Genomic DNA, 25,613 nt, shown 5'->3' on the forward strand with positions numbered 1-25,613 from the left:
TCAGGTACTAATAGATTTAGGTTTGCTAATCTGAAAACTGTTGTTTAGCTTTCCTAATGAGAGATGATAATTCACTAAAATTCTATTTGCTTTGAGGATGAATCTTAAAATAAGAGGCAGCTCAGTCAACATTTTGATTAAAATTTGGTTTTAATCCAACATTTTTTTAATGGTTAAGATCCCACTCCGATCCTTCAAGATTATAACTTAATTTCAAGTGTTCTCCCATTCATGATTTTTATTTCAGAGAGGTAATTGAGAAGAAGCCAGAGAAGTTTAAGATCCAGTGCCTAACGGACATCAGGAACCTCTTTCACCCGAATAAAGAGCCTTTCTATGCAGCTTTTGGAAACCGAACTAATGTAAGTCAAAACCCTCTTTCCGCTGAGTCGCGCAAACACTGAAGCATGTCAGAATGCATGGCATTAGCCAGCATACCATTCATACATATTTAAAGGTGTAATGCTTGCTTGCTTTTTTCTTTTGAAACAAAACTTAGGACTAGCATCTGATTTAACTTTTTATTGAGAAATTGAATGTGGTTTTATTTCAAAGGTGTATTAGCAAGGTTAGATCTCCCTGAATACAGGGAGAACTAGCCATTTGGATACAGAACTGGCTCAAAGGTAGAAGAGACGGTGGTGTAAAGGGTTGTTTGTCAGACTGGAGGCTTGTGACCAGTGGAGTGCCACAAGGATCAGTGCTGGGCCCTCTACTTTTTGTCATTTACATAAATGATTTGGATGAGAGCATAAGTAGTTAGTAAGCTTGCAGGTGCAGTGGGCAGTGAAGAGGGTTATCTCATAACCACAGGATCTGGGCCAGATGGGCCAATGGGCTGAGAGGTGGCAGGTGGAGTTTAATTCAGATAAATGCCAGGTGCTGCATTTTGGGAAAGCAAATCTTAGCAGAACTTGTAGACTTAATGGTAAGGTCTTAGGGTGTGTTGCTAAACAAAGAGACCTTTGGGTGCAGGTTCATAGTTCCTTGAAAGTGGAGTCGCAGGTAGATAGGATAGTGAAGAAGGCGTTTGATATGCTTTCCTTTATTGGTCATAGTATTGAGTACAGGGGTTGGAGGTCATGTTACAGCTGTACAGGACATTGGTTAGGCCACTTTTGGAATATTGTATGCAATTCTGATCTCCTTCCTAATGGAAAGATGCTGTGAAACTTGAAAGGATTCAGAGGAGATTTACAAGGATGTTGCCAGGGTTGGAGGATCTGAGCTACAGGGAGAGGCTGAACAGGCTGGGGCTGTTTTCCCTGGAGTGTGAGGCTGAGGGGTAACCTTTTATAGAGGTTTAGAAAATTGAGGGGTATGGATAGGATAAATAGTCTTTTTTCCTAGGGTCAGGGAGTCCAGAATTAGGGGGCATAGGTTTAGGGTGAGAGGGGAAAGATTTAAAAGATGAGACCTAAGGGGCAATGTTTTCCACACAGGGTGTTGTATGGAATGAGCTGCCAGAGGAAGTGGAGGAGTCTGGTACAATTGCAACATTTAAGAGGCATTTGGATGGGCATATGATTGGAAGGGTTTGGAGGGATATGGAGGCCAAGTGCTGGCAAATGGGACTAGATTAGGTTTGGATATCTGGTCAGCATGGACGGGTTGGGCTGAAGGTCTGTTTTCAAGCTGTACATCTGACTCTTATGATAGAACTTTCTCTGGAATTGCATTTGAGTTATTTTGACTTTTTAATCCCTATGCTTCTGGTTCATGATGCACAAATTTGGATGGAATTGTATAAAACAATTTTAAAAATAATTCATGGCATCTTAAGCTTGCATGCAAAAGATTAGAAGCCTTATGAAATGGGTTGTTAATGCAGTATTCTGTAAAAATGTGATAAGTTGCAATAAAAGTCATTTGAATAGTGAAACATTCAACTTGAAGTTTAATTTGTGTAAGCTTTGACCTGGAGCTATCCTCATTGTTGTCCAACTACCGTTTTTTGTTCGGGGCTTAAATAGTTTCATTACTGCTACTGACACGTGAACTAAATGCCCACCTGTAAATTGCAAGTGCTGGGATTGTAGCATGACAATTCTTGGTCTCTTTTTTTGTTCAGGTCCACTTGCCAGGTTTCATATTCCCTGTTTCTGTTTTCTAGACTTCTATTACCTAATTGTAATGAAGGAATATCTTTCTAGTTTTGCATGCTACTTTTGTGCTCATGTTCTTTTTAGGCTGGATTCATGCTTCATTTTTATATTAAAGACACACGCAATTGGATTTGGAAGTATCTGTAGATAGAGATTGAAGATTTCACTTCTGGGAGTGCTTGCTTGTGTTTTAGTCTCAACACAATCCTATTTCTAGCTCTTTTATTTTCCTTTTGTTCCTTTTCCAATGTTTTGGAAGTGGATTCTGTGACTTGTGTATAAATATTTTGCTTCCATCCAGGTAGTTTGACATGTTTTAAAATACAAAACCTATTCTATTGAGATTGTGCTCTTTTTGTTTGTTATTAAATTAAAACTATTTAGTTAGCTCTTTTCACAGCTCCCTTTTTGTAAATTTGAAAACTGATTTGTTAACCACATAAAATTAGCCACTTTACAGCAATTGAAAGCATTATTTAGAGAATCCTGTCACCACCCCCCCCCCCCCCCCCCCCCCCCCCCCCCCCCAAAATTAGTTTGGTTTTTTAAGTACTTGGAAAGTAAGTGTTTGGGAAAAATTGTTGCCTATAATGAGCATAGTTTGCCCATGTTTTCTTTTGTTGCATACTTAAGGCACAGGCAACTTTGGCAGAGTATGTTCAGTGTGTGATGTGCCAGGCAGTTCTGACTGCTTCTAATTACTTGACTTGTTTCTGTTAGCCTTGGCTTACTCTCCAAGAACAAATGTCTGAGAGCTCCAGTAAAGAGCTGGTATTATAAAATGTTGGGAGCATTTTTGACCTATCCTTTCTACCTAGGGAAAGGATCTTTTTTGAGAACCTGCACCTTCCTTGGATTGGCATGTAAGGCTATTCAGACCTCTGAGTCTGCTACACCATTTGATAAACTTGCACTCTCCTTGCCTATTAAGAATCTATCTACCTCTACCTGGAAAAATAGTCAGGCTGGGTGTAAGCGTAAGGGGTCAGAGTGAGGTGACAAATGGTGGTATTTGTCTCAGAATCAGTAGAAGGCTGGTGAGACTGATCTTAGACTGAGTGAGATACTCTATCTTATGCTTTTGACCAACTACAGTGAATCACTAGTTGAAAGTGAGCTTCCATTTTAAAGGGGACTTCTGCTTATTTAACACCTTTTTGATGGCCCAACTCACTTAATATTCTGCCTAATTTACCAAGCATATCAAACAGGCAGAAACCAGAGCAAGTGGCAACTTCAGCTGACTGCTTTCTCAAAGTGACCTTCATGTTGGGTAGCAGACACCACCATTTCAGGACATAGAATATTGCCAGATGCTCCGATGGACTTTTGGCATCTGATGTGTCAACCTTCAAGAATCCTCATAGCACATCCCCGATCCATTTGAAACTTTTTAATGCTGCACTGGCAACTCTCATCGTAAAGTTGCAGCAAGGACACGTGTGCTCAGGGATTGCACCCAGCTGATGGACTGGACAAGGCAATCTCTCTGGGCTCCTCTGTTTGCTTGCTATCACAGCATTCCCTCTGAACCAGCCTGATTGCTCTTAGCATTGTTGCCTTGCATTTTCGCTCTTTGCTTCCTTAGCCAGCAGCACAAAAGTCCTTTTTGTACCTTGCTGTGATGTTTTAGTGCAGAGACAAAAATAGGAAAGGTGTTGGCAGTCCTCAATCAAGTCAAAGGAGATCCAAGTGACAGGAGGAAGCACTGAGCACCGCAAGTCAAGAATAGCCTCAGATAGCATCCTCTGGCTTGGATGCAGTCAGACTCTGGAACAGGCAAGGTCACTAACTGTTTTCCCACAATGCTCCTCCAGATGGCTGAGACCCCACTGACCTGGTGGGCATGGTCTAGTGTCAGACCTCCAGTGCTGTTGCTGAGTAGAGTGCCAATTCTCTGTGCACCCCTCTTCTTCAGCCTTCTGCAAGCATGACCTCCAGGCCCCCTACCTGGAAAGTGGGGCATCGCTAACTTTCTTTCCTTTTGTCTATCACCCCCACCCTGTGCTTGTCCACATGCACACAGGCTTTTAATGATGGTGGGAACAGCAAGGGATGTTGGTGAAATCCAGCATATCCATTTAAATATCAAGTTGTTCTGGGGAAGTCATGTGGTTAAATGGTGACTGAATCAGATGTGATAGGTTCCTTACCAATAGGGTGGGTAGTTAGAGTGGTGTTTCTTATGATAAGAAACTTGTTGGGCCTTGTGGTGGTAATCTTTCCAAACAACACTCGCTTCACTAAAAACATGTCGAATGCCACCTGTCTTTCCATGTCTTGAGGAATAGTTCTGAAGACTGAGGAATTGCTCAGGTAATCCCCTTCCCTTGAAACTGTCTCGTAGCTCTAGATCCTTCGAGAGGAAAGTCTTTCATCATGCACCCTGTCAAGACCATCTCCAGTGTCATCAAATTTGTTCTGAAGAAATTGTTTAAACACCTGGTGAACAGGGTTTTAAAAGTTTTTAGTGAAATGTGCAATTTCTTTAGAGCTGGTATAAATGTCTTTTCTTAGTATTCATGCACCTTAGTCCATTAAGTAATGCCACAGTTTTATTATGACTAGGTAATTATCTTCATCCATTTGGTATTATCTGCTGTAGTGTGGTAGCTGATGCATTAATAATTTGCATCTTTGTGCTGTGTATGTAAGATCCTTGTGTTACATGGAGACACTGGGTCTCACTGCACTGAAAAATTTCACTTTTTTATTAGTGCCTGGTATTTACACATTACAATTGCAGGAATTTGTGTCTGGGTTCAAGCGAAGCAGTTTGAATGTAATGGGGCATGCTTCCCTTAACATGAGGACAGAGCTTAGTAGGATGGACTGAGCTTTGCACCAGGAGGTCAAGTGCCATGATATAGTGATGACGTGGAGCATGTCCATAAAGTGAGACATAGCAGCAATAACTGCCTCTTCCTCAACCCTATCTGGCCAAGCGGTTTTCTGCATTAATCAATTTGTAAATGTCAAACCTCTCATCCACCACTAGAGAACTGGATGACAAAGGAAGAAGTGACAAGTTACAGAAATGATAGGAGTTCATAAACTGGTCATACAATTTTTTTTTTTCTTTTTCCCAATAGGATGTTTTCTCCTACAAACAAGTCGGTGTTCCAATAAATAGGATTTTTACTGTCAATCCTAAAGGTGAACTAATACAGGAGCATGCAAAGACCAATGTATCATCGTGAGTAAACATTAATTGTTTAAATTTTGTTGAACGTGAATGGTTTTGTTGTAAACTGTTTAACAGAATTTGTGTATCCCTCTTAGGGTGTTGCAATTTGTGTATTGATCATATCTTCAGGGCTTCTACCTATCTCAATGGCTTCACCTAGGCAGCAATCTTTTTTTTTCCTTGTCTGTCTAATCTCTTACTGTGTTTTACTACATCTCCCCCAAACACATCATCCTCAGTCACTTAATTTTGACTGTCTTTTGCCACACTCTCTAACCTATTTTTCTTTTCCTGCTGTCTTCCATCTGCTGAAACTCATTGTTACCTGTTGTATTTTACATTCCATACTCTCTCGCATCACAGGCTGCTTATCTCAGTCAAACCCTTCCACTTCCTCTTGATATACATTGCTGTCTCTGCTTTTTGCATCAACCACTCCATTTCTGAAGTCTGTCAGAAAATAAAGCTGAGCTCAGCATCTCATTTTAAAAATACTTCATTCTGAATTATTGCCTCTTTTTATTACCGTTAGATTATTTAGTGTGGAAACAGGCCCTTCGGTCCAACAAGTTCACACCGACCCGCCGAAGCACAACCCACCTAGACCCATTCACCTAACCTGCCCACTTTTGGGATTGTGGGAGGAAACCCACGCAGACACGGGGAGAATATGCAAACTCCACACAGTCACCTGAGGTGGGAATTGAACCCAGGTCTCTGGCGCTGTGAGACAGCAGTGCTAACCACTGTGCCACCGTGCCTTCTAATTCTTTCAGACTATTACATCAGAGCAAATGCTGACAGATTGAATCCTCGTTCTCCATTTAAATTACATCGCTGGACTGTTCATTTTGTTTCACATTAGAGTATCACACCCTCAACCCCTCAATCATTGCTGCCTGCCTCCACACCACCTTCCAAACCCATGACCATTTCCATCTGGAAGGATGTGGGCAGCAGATACATGGGTGTACCACTCCCCATCCTGACTTGGAAATATGTTGCCATTCCTTCACTGCTATGGAGTCAAAATCCTTTAATTCCCTCCTCGTGCTTTGTGGATCCACACACAGCAGGTAGACTGCAGCAGTTCAGGACTGCTGACTGCTGCCACTTCAAGGCCAACTTGGGATGGGTAATAAATGCTGGCCAGTCAGTGATGCTCGCGTCCTATGAATGAATTTTTAAGAAAATCTCACTGGGCAGCAAAGTATCAAGCGAGGCTAGTTTTAAAAAGCCCATCTCACTGCTGTGGCACATTGTCCCAGTTGAGCTATGGCATTCTCTGCTTCCCAACCCTGATAGCTAATCTCCCCACACAGTCCCGTTGCTATCTCCCTGCCATCTCATCATACATTGGTCCATGATGCATCTGGGCTTTCATGTTTGGTACGGTTTTTAATATAAAAACCTGTAAAAGGTCAGGTGGCTGGTTTGTAAGGCAGAGCGATTCCAACTGTGTGGAATTGATTTCCTGCACTGGCTGAAGTTCCCACAAAGGTTCCTCAACCACTTCCTCAGACAGGTGGTATTGCGTCTCTCTCAACATTCCCAATCCTCACTTAATGTTTTCCTTTGAATGCCCATACACTCCTGTAATTGCACTCTAGCATCCTGGTACATCCAAAAGTTTAGAATCTTACTAGTCCAGTAACACATTGCTAACTGAGCTAAAGCTCTGATCTGTTGTGCACTACTTTTTAAAAATGAATTCAATGTTCTTGTCCTTTTCCCTTTTATAAAAATTCATTTAGTGCCCTAACTCTCTCCTTTTTCTCACCTTATGCCACTAATCTCCCATGTTATCATCAAACCCTGCAATGTTTCCTTTTTATTTCATTCAAACCTGCAAATGCCCATCTACTTTCCCAAATATTCCTTCTCACTTGGCACTGCCAATCTTGCCACAACTTTTTCTGTATTCTTTCCTCTCCTGTTAAATTTTTTTCTTGCCACTTAAGCATGGAAATCCTGAGTCTGCTGCTCTCTCAGCACTCATTAGCAAACTCCAAAACAATTCAATCCTCATGATAGGAAAATCTATACGATGTATTTTGAATTGTGGCACTCCAAGTGATCAGAATTGCATAGCAGAAAGATTTGGTTTTTAAGTTGACAATTCTGAACTTTTTTTCCTCCTGTGACTCTGGTAATTTCTACTTTTTTGATGGGAAAATAGTTATTGGAACCCTACATTGTAACATTCTCTAATACTCCTGAAACTATTAAAATACTAGGCGAAAGTGAGGACTGAACACTGGAGGTTAGGGAGTGTGGTGCTGGAAAAGCACAGCAGGTCAGGCAGCATCTGAGGAGCAGGAAAATCACCCTTTTAGGATGAAGGGTTTTTTCCCGACCCCGTCAACTTTCTTCCTCCTTCAGATGCTGCCTGACCTGCCAGGCTTTTCCAGCACCCCACACTCCACTATTAAAGTACTAATCACTAAATATAAACACTACCTCCTTCCTAACAATCTCCACAGATTAAATTATGCACTTTGAAATGAATGATATTGGTCTCCCAATAGGATTCTCAGTATTTGAAAAACTTCAAATAAATTTGACTTTATAATCTGAGTTCAATATTAGAGTGTTCAATTCACTTGGTTTGTTTGCTGTTTGTATAGTTTCAATATTTAAATGTAATCTGGTGTAACTGTTGCATGAATACATCCAAGTCAGATGGTTCAGCATTTGATACAGGGTCTGGTACAATGTCAGGCCTTCAAATCTAAGACTTTGATTTCCTCCTTTTACCCATACAATTGATGAGTATTTATCTGGTAAGGGTACCAAGGGATGTTGAGGAAGGGCATGGTAAACAATAGCTAAGGTACAGTTAAGCTATTATCTTTCAGAAGAATCTGCAGAGGCTGAATGGACTAATCCCACTCTGATGTAATCCTATGGTCTTTCTTGATTTTTGCCTCCAAGCAATGTAAAATAATAAAATTTAAAAGGTAAATAGTTAAAAGTGTATCTTTTGATACTAACGTCAAAAAAAACTCCTCCCAGTACATGAAAGCTCAAATCTGATTATGAAGGCCCAATCACTTTGCAGATTTGACTGTACTAATGTTAAATTATTCTCTGGGTGAGTTTTATTGCAGCTTTTAGCTATCTTTTGGTTCTCAGCAAAAGGAAATCTAACAGCAAAGTAAATATCAGAGCTGGACTTATTGTACCCTGCTAAATACACCTCTACTTTTTGACAGGAAAAAAATACAGCAGATGTTGTTCCATTTGCTTACTTACAAGCAAAGCTTAAATGTAGTTAGATGCTGACGAAATTGCACTGAGGTGAAATAGGACCAGATAAATTGAATACTAACAATAACATACTTGTGACAAGCAAGGGCCATGGTTGCACGCTCAAAATTGAAATCTGAAGTTGCGCACTGTTGTACCTCACTGTCTCAGCTATGTCATTTTGACCATGAATGTGAATTTTTACTTTAGTTATTGCTTCTTAACAGTCTGATCTATTCCCATTCCTATTAGATCTTTCCTGCCAGTCAGGTACATGATGGTTAATCATCTCTCAACGCTACTTTCCTGCACCATCTCCATATTTCTTAATGTTCATCTCCAAAAATCTATTGATTTCTTTCTCTTTATTTTGCTCAATAGTTAAAATTTTCTAGTCTGTAACAGAGGATTCCAAATATTTACTCTACTCAAAGTGCCTGTTTTCCTCATCTCCATCTTTACAACCTATCCCATATTCTGAGAATTGACTCACTTGGTTCTAGATTCACTGGCGAGGACAACAACCTTTTTTTTAATATACAAGTATCTTTTGTAAGCTTCAATTAGGTCACACTCCCTTCAAAGCTCTAGTGATTACGAACATGTTACTTCAGTCTTTCCCCGTTCTATGATCCTGCTATCCCAGGGATTGGTCTGGTAAAGCTCTGTTGTGCACTCTAAGGAGTCCAAACTGCACATGTTATTCCAGATGTGGTCTCCAAGATTCTACACCAGAGTAGGAGGGCATCTGTACTTGGTACTTACTTTGACCCTCAGGATGAGAGGATTTTGCATTTACCTTTTTTTCTAATTGCTTGTTGCAACTAACTTAGTGAATCGTGAACAAGGATAGTCTGGTCGCTTTTATTTTTTTTAATATATCAATCAATGAGTAATGTGTCCCATTCCCATTTTTATTCCATTTGATATGTTAGCCCTTTCACTGGTTTGTCTAAGCCCCTTTTTATAGTGCCCTTGCATCTTTCTCTCAACTTCCATTCCTCCTAATTTTATGGCATCAGTAAATTTGGAAATATACTATTCATCCTCCATATTCCAACCATTTTTATAGTTTGTGAACAGCTGTGGACCCAGCACTGGTAGTTATTTGTGTGGAACCTCAATCTGCCATGCTGAGCGTGATCCTTTTTTTTTTCTGTTCTCCATTTTGTCTCTGAACCAATTCTCAAGTCATGTATGTTTTAATTTTGTTTAGAACATCTTGTGTGGGACCTTTACCAAAACTTTCCTAAAAAAATGCAACTACGTTGCATCAACTGGTCCTTTTTTGTAATGCTTAAAATACTATCTCCAATTTGACTTTGTAAATATGATTTCCCTTTTCATAAATCCATGTTGACTGTGCACAATTTTAACATCCCACCCAAACTATCTACATGTTGATCATTTGATCTAAAATCCTCTCTTCCAAAGCGTACTACCCACTTTGTTTTTTTACCCCATAGCCTTTTCAAATGTAGAATATTTTTGGATATTCCCTTCCCAGTCTTGGTCATCTTGGGGCCATGTTTCTCTGGCAATTATTTCACAATCCTTTACCTCCCTTGTACTGTCAGATCATTTTAACCATTTTGGAATGCTCCATGTATTTAGATCTTTTTAACAATACACTCCATTCTATTTTGGTTTCTGCCTTTGGCACTTCTTGATATCTGTTGCTTGCTAGCATCTGACAAATGTTTTTTGTTTAAGGTTAGTATGTCAGTCAGTGCTGCTTGAGAAGGGAGAAAGAGCAGTTATATGGCCTGTAGATTAGTATGGGAGATTCATTTACTATTTAATGGTTGATTTCATTTTTGTAAGTGAAGCAATAAAGGACAGAAGAATGTGCTATTGGGATTGGATGTGTTGGGGAAAGAGATGAAGGTGACTTGGAAGAAGGTTCTGTTGTACATCTGAGTGTCTGTTGGGCCAAATATCTTGTTTTTAATGCTGTTCATATTTTGTAAAGGGAACATTAGGAATGATAGTGATATTTTATAAATGTAATATTCTGAATATACACTAGTGCTAAAAAATGTTTTGTTCAAGCTTTTCATCTTGTATTCATCTAGACAAGGGGAAACCAGCATTTGTTCTACTTGAGGATAATGTTACTTTGTCAAGTGGACTCTGATAAAGACATTGCCATAGAGAATACATCTATTGAAATGATTATGCATTGGCAGTTGGTTATTCCATTTTGTAGCTTAATCTTCCTGGTGTTAGCTCCTTTCATCCAGTCCCTCCCTCTGTCCGGATCTGACGTCTGGTATTCATTAGATTGCTCCTATCAAATTTCTTAAAATGCTGAAGTGAAAACCTTTTGCCAAAAATTCAAATCCTCAACAGTAGTACTGAGCTGTTGTCATTTTAATAAATACCTGTTTTCCTGTAACTAGTGTCAAGCTTAGCCTTTTTTGAGTTAAAGTAAACTTTTTTTGATTGTAACAAGCATTTAATTCTGGATTCTGACACACTAACCCCTCAATATTAGCCAATCTGGTGTTATCCTGAGAATCAAATACTGGTGTAGACGTGATTCAGAACCCACTGATAGTGTGTGAATGCAATGCTATCTTCAGCTTAAAACCCCATTCTTCCCAACAGAACATTTGGAAGCAGATTTGTCCAAAATCCTGGAGCTTCTGAGATTAAATGTAGAAATGAAAATGGATCGCAGAACAGATGAGATATAACTGTCCATGATATTTGATTTCCCTTTTTAATACTGCCCAGAAGAGGTGCAAACTATACAGGTCAAAGTACAGTCTTGGTGAACCACAAACTACATAGACTTCTGGGGCATGTGGGGTGAGACAAAGTGGTAACATTTTGCTTAAACAGTCTGTGTTTGAGAGTGCATTCAGTCTCTAATACAAAATCCATTCTGTTTCTTTTTCCAGTTACGTAAGGCTGAGTGAAATAGTTGACCATGTGTTCCCTCTGCTAAAGAGAGAGCATTCCTCTGACTTCCCTTGCTCTGATACCTACAGCCAATTCACATTCTGGAGAGAACAGCTGCCAACTGTGGAAAACCTCAAAGCTCCCCAGGATTAAACTCTGCACGTTGTGAAATGTTTTTTGTTCATTAAGTGCTCGCAGCTTTGCTCATGTTGAGATAAGCTGAAAGTAATGTAATAGAAAAGCTGCTATCCCTTCATTGAACTTTTTTTACTTTATGAACTGTCCTTCTGTAAGGATATTATTACATGTTAAGAATGAAGTTACTTGATAGAGGTATGTTAAACACCAGGTTTCATGAGGAGAAATAACTTTTTTTATTGTCAATATTTTGTGTAACGTGTTCCAAGTTGACGCCACAGTTGATCTTTTTTAAAAGATTACCATCCACTCTTAACTCCTTTTTGTGGTCTTCAAAAATATTCACCAAGTTTTCTTCAACAGACGTAGAATTATTATTTATACTATGCACTTTTGATTAATTTACGTTCACATTTTTAGATGAGTTTTTCATGCCCCAGTAAACACTGCAGCTTCTAAGGCTGATCTAGCTTAAATTATTGATCTCACCAGCTGCTGTCCACCCACCACTCCCACACGCTTCCACCCTTTTTTTTTTCTCTTTCATGAAAGTGATGTCTTCTGGGCTGCATTTGTGACTGCCAGCTGTTAACTGGACGCAGACACATCATCCCTGTGTTTGTACCTCAGCTGGCTAGAAGTGATTGACCAAGTAAACCTCGATGCTTTGCTTTGCTTTGCTTTTGCATAACTAAAGGTCACCGCAATCTATTGACATGTACCTGGTTTTGCCCACCAAGCTATTGTGGGACTATGGATGAAATATCAAAACTGTAAAACAATATTTAGGTTGAGGCATTTCTCTCAGGACAGTTTTTATGTATTTTAATTTGAGTCAAATTATTGTGTTGACTTTAATTTTCTGAAAAATGGATAGCAAATTACTTGTTGCTGTTATAAACTTTTTAAAATTCTTTGCTCGGACTTTTTTTTAATACCTAGTTGGAATACTGGGGTCAAAATTGTTAAAGTGAAATACTGCAGTTACTGGAAATCCTGAAGTAAAAGCAGGAAATGTTGCAATTATTTAGTAGGTCAGGCTAGAGTCCAGGGAGGAACAGGCTTAACATGTCAGATTGAGTTCTGATTTAAAATTCATCTATCTGAAATATTATTTCTTTCCCTCCCTCCAGCACACCCCCCTCAGATGCTGCCAGAGTTGCTGAGAATTTAGAGCACTTTTTTTCATTTTCACAGCCCTGTTAGCCTTTTTCATGTAAGATTGCAGATGCAATTGGATTGCAGGCTGCAATTCAATATTGTTGCCTTGCAACTGTCAATAGCAGTCTCTACTCTCTGCCATGTGCTACATTTGGTTGGAGGGTGAACGGAATGGACTTTCTCTAACCATCTGGGTTCAGTACATTATCCAACAATCAAAGGGTGTTTTTTTTTCTGGAAATGGCTTCAACTAGGTGCAAAAATGTTTTAAGATCTTTTTTGAAGAAAGGATAATCTTGTACATTTTTGAGGTCATTGTCTAATGAGTGAGCCTGTTATCACTTTTTTGTGATAACAGTTCCACAAAAAAAGCCCTTTTTTAATTCCAGGATATTGCTAACTGATCTGATTGAGGCAGGGATATGTAGAATGAATGAATTTCAAGATATCCTCTGGAAAGCACAATAACCATGCATCCATAGTGGAATCCATAGTATTTTATCTTTTTATTCTTCTGATACAATGGTCACAAAGTTAGAAAGTGCCATTCTTGTGATGGATTGTAATTTGTGCCTGATTCTTATCAGTAGTAACTAAACTAGGGGAAAATCAGGCCCAGAGTGTAATATAAAGAGTATTTTCTTTCTATGAAAGATAAGTAATTGAAGCTGTTTTCAAATCTGTTATGTATGGTTATTACAACATTCTTGATGAATTGCAATGTTACTGTAAGGAAAATGCTACATCATGCAAATAAATTACTCCATAAAAGCAGAATTGTTAAAATTTGAAGGCTCAATCTTCTACTTTATTGGTCAAGTGAGATTTTTCTTTTTTGCTCTGGACAGTGGCAATTCCTTCAATCTAATCAAACCCACTAACTTAACTACCAAGCAGCCCCTCTGTCTGATCCCAGACTCCTCTTAGTACATGCAGTTTCCAGAATGACTTGCCACGATGGATATCCTGGAATCCACTTTATTTCATGGGACCCTTACAATGTGGAAGCAGGCCATTGGCCCAACAAGTCCATACCAACTCTTGAAGAGCATCCCACCCAGACTTATGACCCTGCTCTATCCCTGGGACCATGCATTTTTCACGGCTAATCACCTAACCTATACCTCCCTGGATAATTTTAGCCTGGCCAATCCACCTAACCTGTACATCTTTTGGACTGTGGGAGGAAACCAGAACAACTGGGGGAAACACACACTGATACATGCCAATGTGCAGACTGCACACAAACGGTCACCCAAGGGTGAGAATTGAACCTGGATCCCTGGTGCTGAGAGGCTGTGTGTGTGTGCTTTTTTTTTTCCCCCACCCAGACAAGAAAGAATTAAAAACCAAGGATTGGGAATCTTCAGAAGACCCTAAATTAAGTTGTTGGAACGAGAAATATTTGTTGCCTATGAGGAATGTCACTGTCCTCTTAGCCACAATTCAACTTAATGCTCTGGGATATAGGTTAAAATTCTCACTGCAACAGCTTGTGAAACTTTTTCTAATAAACTTGCGAATTTTAAGAATTCGCACCCAGTCCAACATTGGTATCTCCAAATCAAAGTTTATTAATCTTGGTGATGGTGACCATGAAATCATCAGACTGTCCTTAAAAATGCAGCAGGTTCATGAATTCTGTCACAGTTAGAGATGCTATCCTTAGTTGACTCCATCCAGGAGTCCTCATGCACACCCAGTAATTGACTCTTTACTGTCCTCTGTCCTGGTCCCTCGAGTTACTTGACTACACCAAAATGCTACAAGTCAACAACTTCAAGCGTACTTCCATTGGTTAGACCTCAGTGGTTGGAGGTTGGCTTTCCATCAGCTGCTCCAGGGAAATTGGGCTGAGCCAGAAAGGCTGACATTGTGGAACACAAGTCCAGCTGGCAAAAGAATAGACAAAATAACTAAATCCAATAATTGGATACTAGTTCTCTGTAGGAAACGATATGCTTAAGATTTGATAACTTTTCAAGCTTATTTGTAGTTGGGTTGACTTAATGTTGAAAATGCCTACAGCATTGAACCAGACCATTAGGCCTGTTATAGCTGGCTCTCTAGTTAGGTAAACTGCTTCTTCATTCATTTTTACTCCTTTCCCCTTTTTTGTTTTGGACACTTGGGTATGTACTCCCAATGCTTAAAATGGCTGCTGGAATGTGCGGAATGCTCCCTGCCTTTAGAGTCTGTTATCAATATCTGTATGGAAACAGGATGTCTACCTGGTAATGGTCATGGGGGTCTGTATACAGTGGTGGGTAGGTCTGTAACTAACTGTGCAGAGACAGGGAAGCTAACAGTCCCACAAAAATGAATTAGTAGATGAAACTGTTGATTACAAAGTGTGTAGAATTAGTCGTAAGACCGGTCGCCACCTTGTTAAGCGAACAACATTTTTGGCTGGGATATAGAGGTTTTAAAAACTAATCTCTCCCAACTACACCAGTGTTGTAAGTCTTCATTATTGATTTTCAACTTTGCTGGAAATAAATTAGACCTGGGTTTCCTGCTGTTCAAGTTTCTTACCGAGTTTGCAAGGCAGGTGGCTTCTCTTCACTGTACCAGAGTATATGGGTAGCACCATCTTTTTGACAGGCAGCTGCTGTTGATGTAGCACTGTCTCTGCATGTGTGTACTCCTAATTGCATTGCTCAGAAGCTCAGCCTTTCAGATAAAGGTCAACTGCCTTTTTTTTTGAAAGACTCAATTGATCCTGCCTCCTCCACCTATAGGCAGTGTGTTTCCGGCCTTAACCACTTATTGAAACATTTTCATGCCATTGTCGCTTTTGCAAATTATTTTAAATGCATGCTTTCCATCAATCGGAACAGTTTAGAGGTATTTGACTTTATCCATGCTTCCTCCTGATGATTTTTATTTTAAAGATCTTCATCAAATCTCTCCACCTCAACTCTCCAAACAACTGAAGTTCCTCATCCCTGGAACCATTCTTGTGAATCATTACTGCATTCAGGCTCCTTGCTATCCTCCTGTTGTTTCACAGGGAAATGTAGATAAACCCTAAATCCCTCCATAATTTACTGAAGAAAGGACAGGGTAAAAGTACCAATTAAAAAAGAACACTAACACAGCCACTACCTGTTTATTATTTTTTTTCCCTTTTACTATTTCCCCCACACTACCACCTAACTGCAGTAATGCTTATATTTTCCCCACCACTGTGTGTGTAAGACAAGAGGTGCACAAATCTTTATTCAATTTCCACCACCAGGAAGAAAGGAAACACCTGAGTAGCCAGTGACAAGCAGTGCCCTTCTCAAAGGGCAAACCACTCCTGTTTATATGTCAGCTGGGGCTCTCTGCTTGGACCAGATTGACAGCCCCAATTCAGGGAACTCATTCTGTGATCTCCACATGGTTGACCTCATTACGATTGCTACACCGACGGTGTGTATCAGTACATACACACTCCGACAAAAGGCGATGCCACAGAAGAGGAATCTATGTTCTCTCCAAAGTTAATTTCCCCATTCTCTATTAGGTTTTACTTTCACCAGGTTTGAAACGATCCTCTTTATTCATCACCAAAAAAATATCAATTGCTATCTTGTAAACGTTAATGTGGAGAGATTTGGGAAAAGCCTCGCTAGGATATCGAGGCAGATAATTTTGAACAGGCCAAGACCTGGTGGATGCAAGGGCTACAGTTTGACGATATAGTTTGGGATATTTAGGACTGAGGCGAGGACAAATTTGTTCACCTAGAGTGTACAGAGTCTGGGATTCTTTGCCAACGAATATGGTTAAGGACAAAATGATATATGTGGAAGGAGTTAGATATAGCATAAGAGGTACAGTTAGTAAGTTTGCAGATGACACCAAAATTAGAGGTGTTTTCCCTAGAGCGTCGGCGGCGGAGGGGTGACCTTGTAGAGGTTTAGAAAATTGAGGGGCATGGGTAGGATAAATAGTCTTTTCCCTGGGGTCGGGGAGTCCAGAAGTAGAGGGCTTAGGTTTAGGATGAGGGGGGGAAAGATATAAAAGGGACCTAAAGGGTCAACTTTTTCAGAGGGTGGTACGTTTATGGAATGAGCTGCCAGAGGAAGTTATGGAGGCTGGTACTACTGCAATATTTAAAAGGCATCTGGATGGGTATATGAATAGGAAGGGTTTGGAGGGATACGGACCAGGTGCTGGCAGATGGGACTAGATTGGGTTGGGATATGTGGTCGACATAGGTTGAACTGAAGGGTCTTTTTCCATGTTATACATCTCTATGACTCTATATAGCTCTTGGGCTAAAGGGATCAAAGAGCTTTGGGAAGGGGAGTGGTGGAAGGAAGAGGGAACTATGTTAGACAATCAGCTGTGATGGTATAGAATGATTGAAGAGCCAAATGGTGTTGTGCTCTTACTTTCTACGTCCACCAAACAGAGCAAGATTGAGAGGCCGAATGGCCTATTCTTTTTTTTCAAATGTTCTGTTTTCTGCAAATTTTGAATTTGTGCTCAGTACACACATGACTGGGTCATTAATCCTAAATTAGGAACAACAGGGGCCCTAACACCAATTTGAGCCATTGTGCCATAGCCGTTCCTGTGATCCTGAAAGTAACTGCTCATTAGTACTTTGTTTCTTGTCACATAGCCAATTTTGTATCCTTGTTGCCACTGTCCTGCATATTTCTAACTTTGTTCACTGGTCTGTTGTAGGGCACTTATTACCCTCTGTGACTCTTGAACGAACATGGAGGTAATGCTATTAAGCATGATTTGCCTCTGATGACCTCAACTGGCTTTCCTTAACAAACATCTGTCAAAATAATTTCTAAAAGCATCCCTACAGATGAGGGTAAACTGATTGGCCTATTGTTGCTTTTTTTTGAACAAGAGTGAGATTTGCACTCCTCTTGTTCTTGGTCATCTGAGAACGATTGGAAAATGATGGCCGCCACCACCTTTCCGATCTCCATTCTCCCTTGTCTCCGATGCTTGGATGCATGTTAGTTCCCATACCTCATCAACCTTGAAGATAGAGTCTCTTCAAACCTGCTTGTCATGAATGTAGAGATATTTTACCATTATTCCCTTTCTTGTCAAAGAGATGTATAGCATGGAAACAGAGCCTTTGGTCAAATTTGTCCATGCTGACCAGATATCTGAAATAAATCTAGCCCCGTTTCCCAGTACCTGGCCCTTAACCCTCTTCAATTCTTCCTATTCCTATACCCATCCAGCTGCCTTTTAAATGCTGTAATTGTACCTGCCTCCTCCACTTCCTCTGGTAGCACACTCCATATATGCATCACCCACTGAGTGAAAAAGTTGCCCCTTAGATCCCTTTTAAATCTTACCCTGTCACCTTGAAACCTATGCTCTCTAGGTTTGGATTCCCCTACCCTGGGGAAAAGACCTTGTCACTCAATCAATTTTGTATCCATATTGCTACTGTTCCTTTTATTCCATGAGCTCTAACGTTACTCGCAAGTTAATTGTGTGGATTGAAGCAGAAAGCTCCCTGCTGCTTGAAGTTGTATCTAATGCAAAGGAAGATAATTGTGATTGTTGGGGGGGACAATAAATTTAGCCCCAGGGATCGCAGCAGTTGTTGTTTATCAAAGTGTAGTTGTCCCCAAACTCCTCCTACTGTTTTGAAATGAGCTTCCCTCCATCATAAATCAAGCATGGAACATTCCTTAAGATTTCACCATATTACATTTAGTAGATAACTCCTCCAGTAGTGAAGCAGTTTGTGATAACATGCAGTGAATCTGGAGCAAAAGTCAGACTTGGGCTGAAATGTGGCATTCAGTATTCATACCACACTAGTGCCAGGCAATGACCATTCCCAATAACACAATCTGTCTATTCTTGACATTCAATAGTATCTAGCTAAACTCCCTCCCATCGTCATTCCTGGTGATAACATTGACGAGAACCTGAACTGTAGAGACTGGGCATTCTGTGTTGAGTGACCCAGCTCCAACTCCTCAAAATCAGGCCAACATCTGCAAGGCATTAGGCAGAAATATTATGGGTACTCCCCACTTGCCTGGGTGTGTGCATCTCCAGAAAAACTCAAGAAGCTCTCCATCATTCAGGATTAAACAACCTGATTAGTACCAACATTCACAATCACACAGTGGCAGCATGTCTACCATTTAGATTAGATTACTTAGAGTGTAAAAGCAGGTCCTTCAACCCAACAAATCTACACCGACCCTCTGAAGAGGAGCTCACTCCCCTACATTTACCCCTTCACCTAACACTACAGGCAATTTAGCATAGCTAATTCACCTAACCTGCACATTTTTGGACTGTGGGGAGGAAACCGGAGCAAACCCACACAGACATGGCGAGAATGTGCAAACTCCACACAGACAGTTGCCTGAGGTGGGAATTGAACTATGAGGCAGCAGTGCTAACCACCAACAAGATACACTGCACTAACTTAGCAAGGCTCCTTTGATAGCACCTCCGAAACTTGGTATCACTGCTCCCTAAAAGGACAAGGACAGAAGATGCATGGGAGCACCACCACCAGCAGGTTCCCCTCCATTGTCTCTCGCCATCCTGACTTGGAACTATATAGCCATTCCTTTACTGTGTCTGGAGGAGAATGGCAGAACTCCCTCCCTGACACTGTTTTGTGCACATTCACCACATGCACAGCAGAGGTTCAGGTAGATATCTTACCATCATCCACTCGGAGATTATCAATAAATGTATGGATTCCCTATATTCCATGAATAAATACAAAAGAATACTTTCTATCCTCAAAAGTCACTTGTAAGAAGCTACATTGGAAAAGTAAAGGGTTAAGAAATTAACTCCCCTCCAAACTAGCTAAATTCCACTATTGACAGCATAATGAGGATAATCTAATTCTTGACAGTTTGTGGCAAGTGATTTATCTACCACACATTGACATATTATGGGAGAAGCCAATTGCATACATTACTTCCAATGTTCAAGTGCTCTAAATCATGCATAGACCTGAATATTGACCATCTGAATGAATAAACCCATGATATGAAGGTGCTGGTATTAGACTAGGGTGGACAGTCAGAAGTCACATGACACCAGGCTATAGTCTGAAAGGTTTATTTGAAATCACATGCTTTTGGAGCACTGCTCCTTCATCAGGCGCAGTTCATCCTTTGACAGTTTCAGTCCAGAAGACAATGTTTGACATAACAGTATTAATTATTTAAATAAAATAATTGTCATACAATATTATCTTACTTGAGTACCTGTGCAGATGTACAATTGGAGGACTTACTTTCTGAATAGACAATATCTATATTCAACAAATATAAGCATTTCATATTAAGCTGACAAAGCATCTGACTCTTTTCATAAAATTGAATGTATTTTGTTTTATGTGGTGTTATATTAAACATAATGAAGCCAATATTGCATTCTTACTTTGCAGTAGCTGTGCTATATGATGAATAATTCAAATTCAATTCTAGCTCACTCAGAATAATAAATATTTAAAGACCAAAGGTATTATGAATGAACTCTTACTTTTCATTAATATAATACTTGGTAAAATTCCAACAATCTATTTTAAACATTTATCAATAAATGGTTGTTGGCCATTAACTGCCAGATTGTGGAATTTATATTTAGAATAAACTAATATGAATAGTTTTTAAAATAATTACATCAAAGACTTTTATTTTAATAAGCGCAGGGGTTGATTCTGAAATGAGACCTGATACGAATCATTAACTAGCTTAATTTTACAGTAATATGAACATTCCGAAAACCTTTCAGTTTTGAATTCACCTGTTTCAAAGCAGCATAATAATCCAAAATGAAAAGCAGTGCGACATGCCCACACCAATAATCAGTGAACCTGACTCGGACGACATGGCATTGAATGATCATACTCCCACTCAAATATTTCTAATTTCTTTAATAATGATGGGACTTGACTGCCTTCTAACATTTTGTACAAAGACCAGCTGACTGAGAATGATGCTGACCTAACATATCCAGAGAAAACTGATAGGTATCTCCTGTTCTGTACTCTGCTGGATTTTATCCTCCATTGAACCTCCAACTTGACTGTATCACTGCTTTCACTTCCTCAATTTATATCTGTATGGTATCAAAGAATTTCAGAGGATTGGTACAAATGTTGGGATTGGCACAGACCATAACTAATAAATGCATCAATAATATCAAAGTGAGCAATTTGGAATTTGTTCAATTATTGTCTTACAGCCTTTTTTTAAAAAAAGCTTTTTTGAATAACTTAGATGAGGGGGTTGAAGCGAAAATTGAAAGTACTGGAGAAACTCAGTAAGCCTTGGGCCTTGTCACATATGGTGCAGACCAGAGATTTGGGCTAGCTCGTCGCTGCACCTCACCAGTTGGGGGGGGGGGGGGGGGGGGGCGGTGGGGGTGAGGGGTGGAAATGTCCTTCAGAGCACTGAATAAGTCCAGATGGGACCAGCGATGTCGACCAGGTTACCTGTCTCTGAGCCAGGATTTGCCTTACCAAAGAAGGAGACAACAGCCAAACAAACAGAGACGTATCTGCGGAAGCCCGGGTGACTACACTGGAAAAGTCTCCTGCCACAAGGAGATGAGGAATCACAAACATTTTGAGAGACTGCTCACGCCAGTGTAAACCATAGAAGAACCATTTTCTTTTTTCTTTATTTTTGTAAATATTCCTGATGATATGTGTATATGTTAGCCACAATGCTTGTATAATAGTTATAATTGTTGGATTTAAATATATTGGTAAAGGGAGTGTGGAAATAAAGCGGAGGTATGTAATATAAGTACTTGTGTGGTGTTGCCTCTTTAAGAGTGCCGGTCAGGTGACCAGGAGGCAGAAGTTGAGGGGCAGTCTAGGACTGACTGTGGAGCTGAGAAGATGTACAATAAAATGATCCCTGTTCAAGTTCACCTCCATCTACCCAGTGTTCCATGTATGGTTCTAGTGAATCACAACAGACAGGCTCAGTATCACGTTTTGTTTTGCAGTGGTGATGTAAAGAACCAAAAATACTTTGTGATGCTAAAGGCACTATATAAATCACAGAGTTGTTACAGTGCAGAAGATGTCCATTCAACCCATTGTGTCTGTGCTGGATTTCCAAATGAGCATTATGACATAATGCCATCCCCCTTGACTTTTCCCCTTTACCTTTACACATTGTTTCAAGTGTTCTCTTGCATGCCTACGTTGGGGAGACAGACCATCAACTTGTGGAGTGTTTCAGGGAACATCTCTGGAACACACGCACCAAACAACCCTACTGCCCTGTGGCTGACCACTTCAAGTCTCCTCCCATTCCCCCAAGGACATGAAGGTCATGGGCCGCCTCCACCACCAAATCCAATCCACCTGATGACTGGAGGAAGAATACTTCATCTTCTGCTCAGGTCCCCCCAAACATTAACATTGATTTCACCAGTTTCCTTATCTCTCCTGCCCTCACCTCATCCCAGATCCAACCCTCCAATTTGCCACCGCCCCCTTGACCTGTTGTACCTGTCCATCTTCCTTCCCACCTATCCGTTCCCCCTCCACACCGATCTATCACAAACCCCCCTCAACTGCATCCATTTATCGCCTTCCTAGCTACCTCCCCCCAGCCCCACCCTCCCCCTCGTACTTATCTTTCAGCTCCCTTCCACCCCATGTTCCTGATGAAAGGCTTATGCCTGAAATGTTGACTTTGCTGCTCCTCTAATGCTGTCTGGCCTGCTGTGCTTTTCCAGTGCCACACCTTTCGATTTGAACCTACCTCCAGGCAACGCAGAATGCCCGAACCACTCATTGTGTGAAAAAATCTTTTTCTCAAATCACAGTTGCTACTTCTGCAAGTAAGTTTAAATATATGCCCTCTTGTCGTCAATCCTTTTACAAGTGGAAACAGTTTCTCCTTATTTAGTCAATCCACACCTCACATGATTTTGAAGTCTTCTATCAGGTCTCTTCTTAGCTTCCAATTTCCAAGGAGAACAGTCCTAATCTCTCCAATTCATCGTTATGACTGAAGTTTCCTTGACCTGGAACTGTTTTTGTAAACTTTTTCTGCACTCTCTCTAATGCACTTACATCTTTCCTGTAGTTTTCACTCAGAACTGCACACAATACTCCAGCTGAAATCTTCACAAGTGTCTTTATAAATTTAGCATAACCTCCTTGTTCTTATACTCTATGCGCCCCAAGATATGATAAGTTTAATTAATTTCTTTCTCCATCTGTCCTGTTAATGATCAATGCACATATAGATCCAGGTCTTTGTTTCTGTAACTCCTTAAGAATTGTACTCCTTATCTTATGTTGTCCATTCTTGCATTTTCTACAGATATATATTATTTCACTTTTCTCTGTTTTGAACTTCATCTGTCTGCCAACACCCCCAACTGTCATTGTTCTTTTGGAATTCTACACTGTCCTCCTTTCACAATAAAAATGAAATGGATGACAGTGCATCAGGGTTGGAAACAGTTGGCAATACGATAGTTCGTTCTCTATCATTTGACTTAGAGGTGCTGGTGTTGGACTGGGGTGGACAAAGTTAAAAATCAACTAGGCAAAAGTGAGGACTGGAGATCAGAGTCAAGTGTGTGATGCTGGAAAAGCACAGCAGGTCATGCAGCATCCGAGGAGCAGACGAGTCGGCATTTCAGGCAAAAACCCTTCATTGGGAAGCTTCCATACAAACCTGTTGCACTATATAACCTGGTGTTGTGTGATTTTTAACTGCATCATTTGAAGTCAAACTGTATTTTGCATTTAAGATTCTGCTTGGAGTTCCTCTATATTTGCAATTGTAAATATGTACAAATTTTCAGCCTCCATTTGAAACTTCTCTACACACTCCTACAATTACCTACTCCAAATACTTCAGCAAATGCCACAGAATACCATGCGTTTTATGTAGAGGGTATCTTCAAGTCCATTTTAATTTGGAGATTACGAAAAAGGTGCATGTTAATTTGCACATTCTTTTGCAAAATAGTCAAGAGAACAAAATCAAGATGCATGAAATGCTACTGTTTTGGTTAGATATCTGTTTGATGTGGTATCTCGCATTAAAATCAGGCAGACACAGGCAGAAACAAACTAATGATTTTTGTTTTGGTCAGATTCTTATAATCTTTAATATCAATTGTTCAAACAATGAAGCCACATTTTGTGTTCTATTAATGATCTGGCATGTCAGGAAATAGGAAACTCAAAGAGGCAAGATTAGCTACTAATGTCAAGAAAATGGGTGCAAGTAGATCTCTCACTGCTCTGTGGCAAGATTTTCTTCCTGCTGTTCAACAGGTGTGGCCGAACCACATTATTTTTCTCAATGTCATGAATGTCATTTTACAAACTCGCCATATTTTCCCAGCTGATTCATCAATGCCTATGATAGTCAAGGCTGGAAAGTCCAGACCCATTGCTCAGAATGCAGTTTAAAACATTTTACATTTTGTCAGAAGTTCTTTTGTATCCCAATTTAGACTAGGGAATTTTGAAGACATTCTGACAATATGCTTCTGATATTCTCTATCTTGTTATTGATCCAGCACAGAGCTGATCAATTACCCTCCTGGAGCAAGTTACATTTACTTCTTCATATGGATTTGTTTGCCGACAAGCCAGTTGTGCTCTTGAGATTCACTGATGCTGTAGTGAGCAAAAATATCAAAGGTTGCCTCATGCACTCTAGCACAATTTTATTGGATTGACAATGTTTTTTGCCTGTAGATTAACTTGCTCATGGACTGTTCAAGCATAAGCCTCATCAACATGATATTTTCCACTGTTGTTTAACTGATACTGGCCTAATAATCAATCACTCATCAGGAATTGATTAACTCTGAGGGCGAGTCTATTTCAAATAGTAAAGCACATTATAAGTTGTGACGCAGACATCACAGCAAACCAACCGATTTCTATGGTTTGTGCAGCTTGCAAACACAGAACAGATTAATAGGAAGATAGGTTCACAGTATTGCATACAAATAGCTCATGGATTCCTTAAAGGTGAACTCTCTTAATGGCTAGGTGCACATAGAACTCTTGTAAATAACTAACTTTGTTGCAATAAAATATAAAGAGCAGTGAGAAACTGAGGTAACATACTAAATTGCAAGTGATGATCAAAAGATCACTAGGAGATACAGGATTAATATTTTAGCGTTGAAAATGTGTTGCTGGTTAAAGCGCAGCAGGTCAGGCAGCATCCAAGGAACAGGAAATTCGACGTTTCCTGATGAAGGGCTTGTGCCCGAAACGTCGAATTTCCTGTTCCTTGGATGCTGCCTGACCTGCTGCGTTTTAACCAGCAACACATTTTCAGCTCTGATCTCCAGCATCTGCAGACCTCACATTTTACTCTAATATTTTAGCACCTTACAGTGTGGAATCAGGCCATTCAGTTCATACCAACCCTCCGAAGAGTATTCCAACCAGATCCAGAGCCCTACCTATAACCCTGCATTTCCCGTGGCTAAACCACCCAACCTATACCTCTTTGGATTGTGGGAGGGAACCCCTGCCGACATGGGGAGAACATGCAAACTCCGCACAGACAATTGCCCAAGACTTGAATCAAACCTAGATCTCTGGTGCTGTGAAGCAGTAAATGCTCATCACTGAGTCAAAATGCCACCTCATGCTTTAGCTCCTGAAACCTGAGATGTAAGGAAGAATATTTGAGAAAACCATGCAAAATGAAAAAATGTTTTTGATCTACAACAATGCAAACAAACAAAAATGAAGATATCTGGGTAGGTATTTTAATAGTATATGTTGTTTATAAATGGGCCATGTGGAGATATTTCTTCATGTACTGAGGCTCTGTTTCTTAAATATCTTTTTAGCATTGGCTGCAATGTTTTTGAACACATATACCCAAAGATTA

The 25,613-nt window shown here is 40.1% G+C and overlaps 1 protein-coding gene across 1 annotated transcript in view; it reads left to right on the forward strand.

Annotated features, from left to right (window-relative positions):
* The window catches only part of lpin1a (lipin 1a), an 81,713-nt gene extending 68,180 nt beyond the window's left edge, over window positions 1–13,533 (forward strand). The window contains exons 18-20 of the mRNA XM_060853505.1: window positions 248–362; window positions 5,198–5,301; window positions 11,448–13,533. Coding sequence (XP_060709488.1) covers window positions 248–362; window positions 5,198–5,301; window positions 11,448–11,601 — 373 coding nt within the window. The 3' untranslated portion in view covers window positions 11,602–13,533. The remainder of the gene's footprint in view (window positions 1–247; window positions 363–5,197; window positions 5,302–11,447) is intronic.
* The last annotated feature ends 12,080 nt before the right edge of the window (window positions 13,534–25,613 follow it).

The sequence above is a fragment of the Hemiscyllium ocellatum genome, chromosome 3 (assembly GCF_020745735.1).
Source record: "Hemiscyllium ocellatum isolate sHemOce1 chromosome 3, sHemOce1.pat.X.cur, whole genome shotgun sequence".
In the NCBI taxonomy this organism is placed as follows: Eukaryota; Metazoa; Chordata; class Chondrichthyes; order Orectolobiformes; family Hemiscylliidae; genus Hemiscyllium; species Hemiscyllium ocellatum.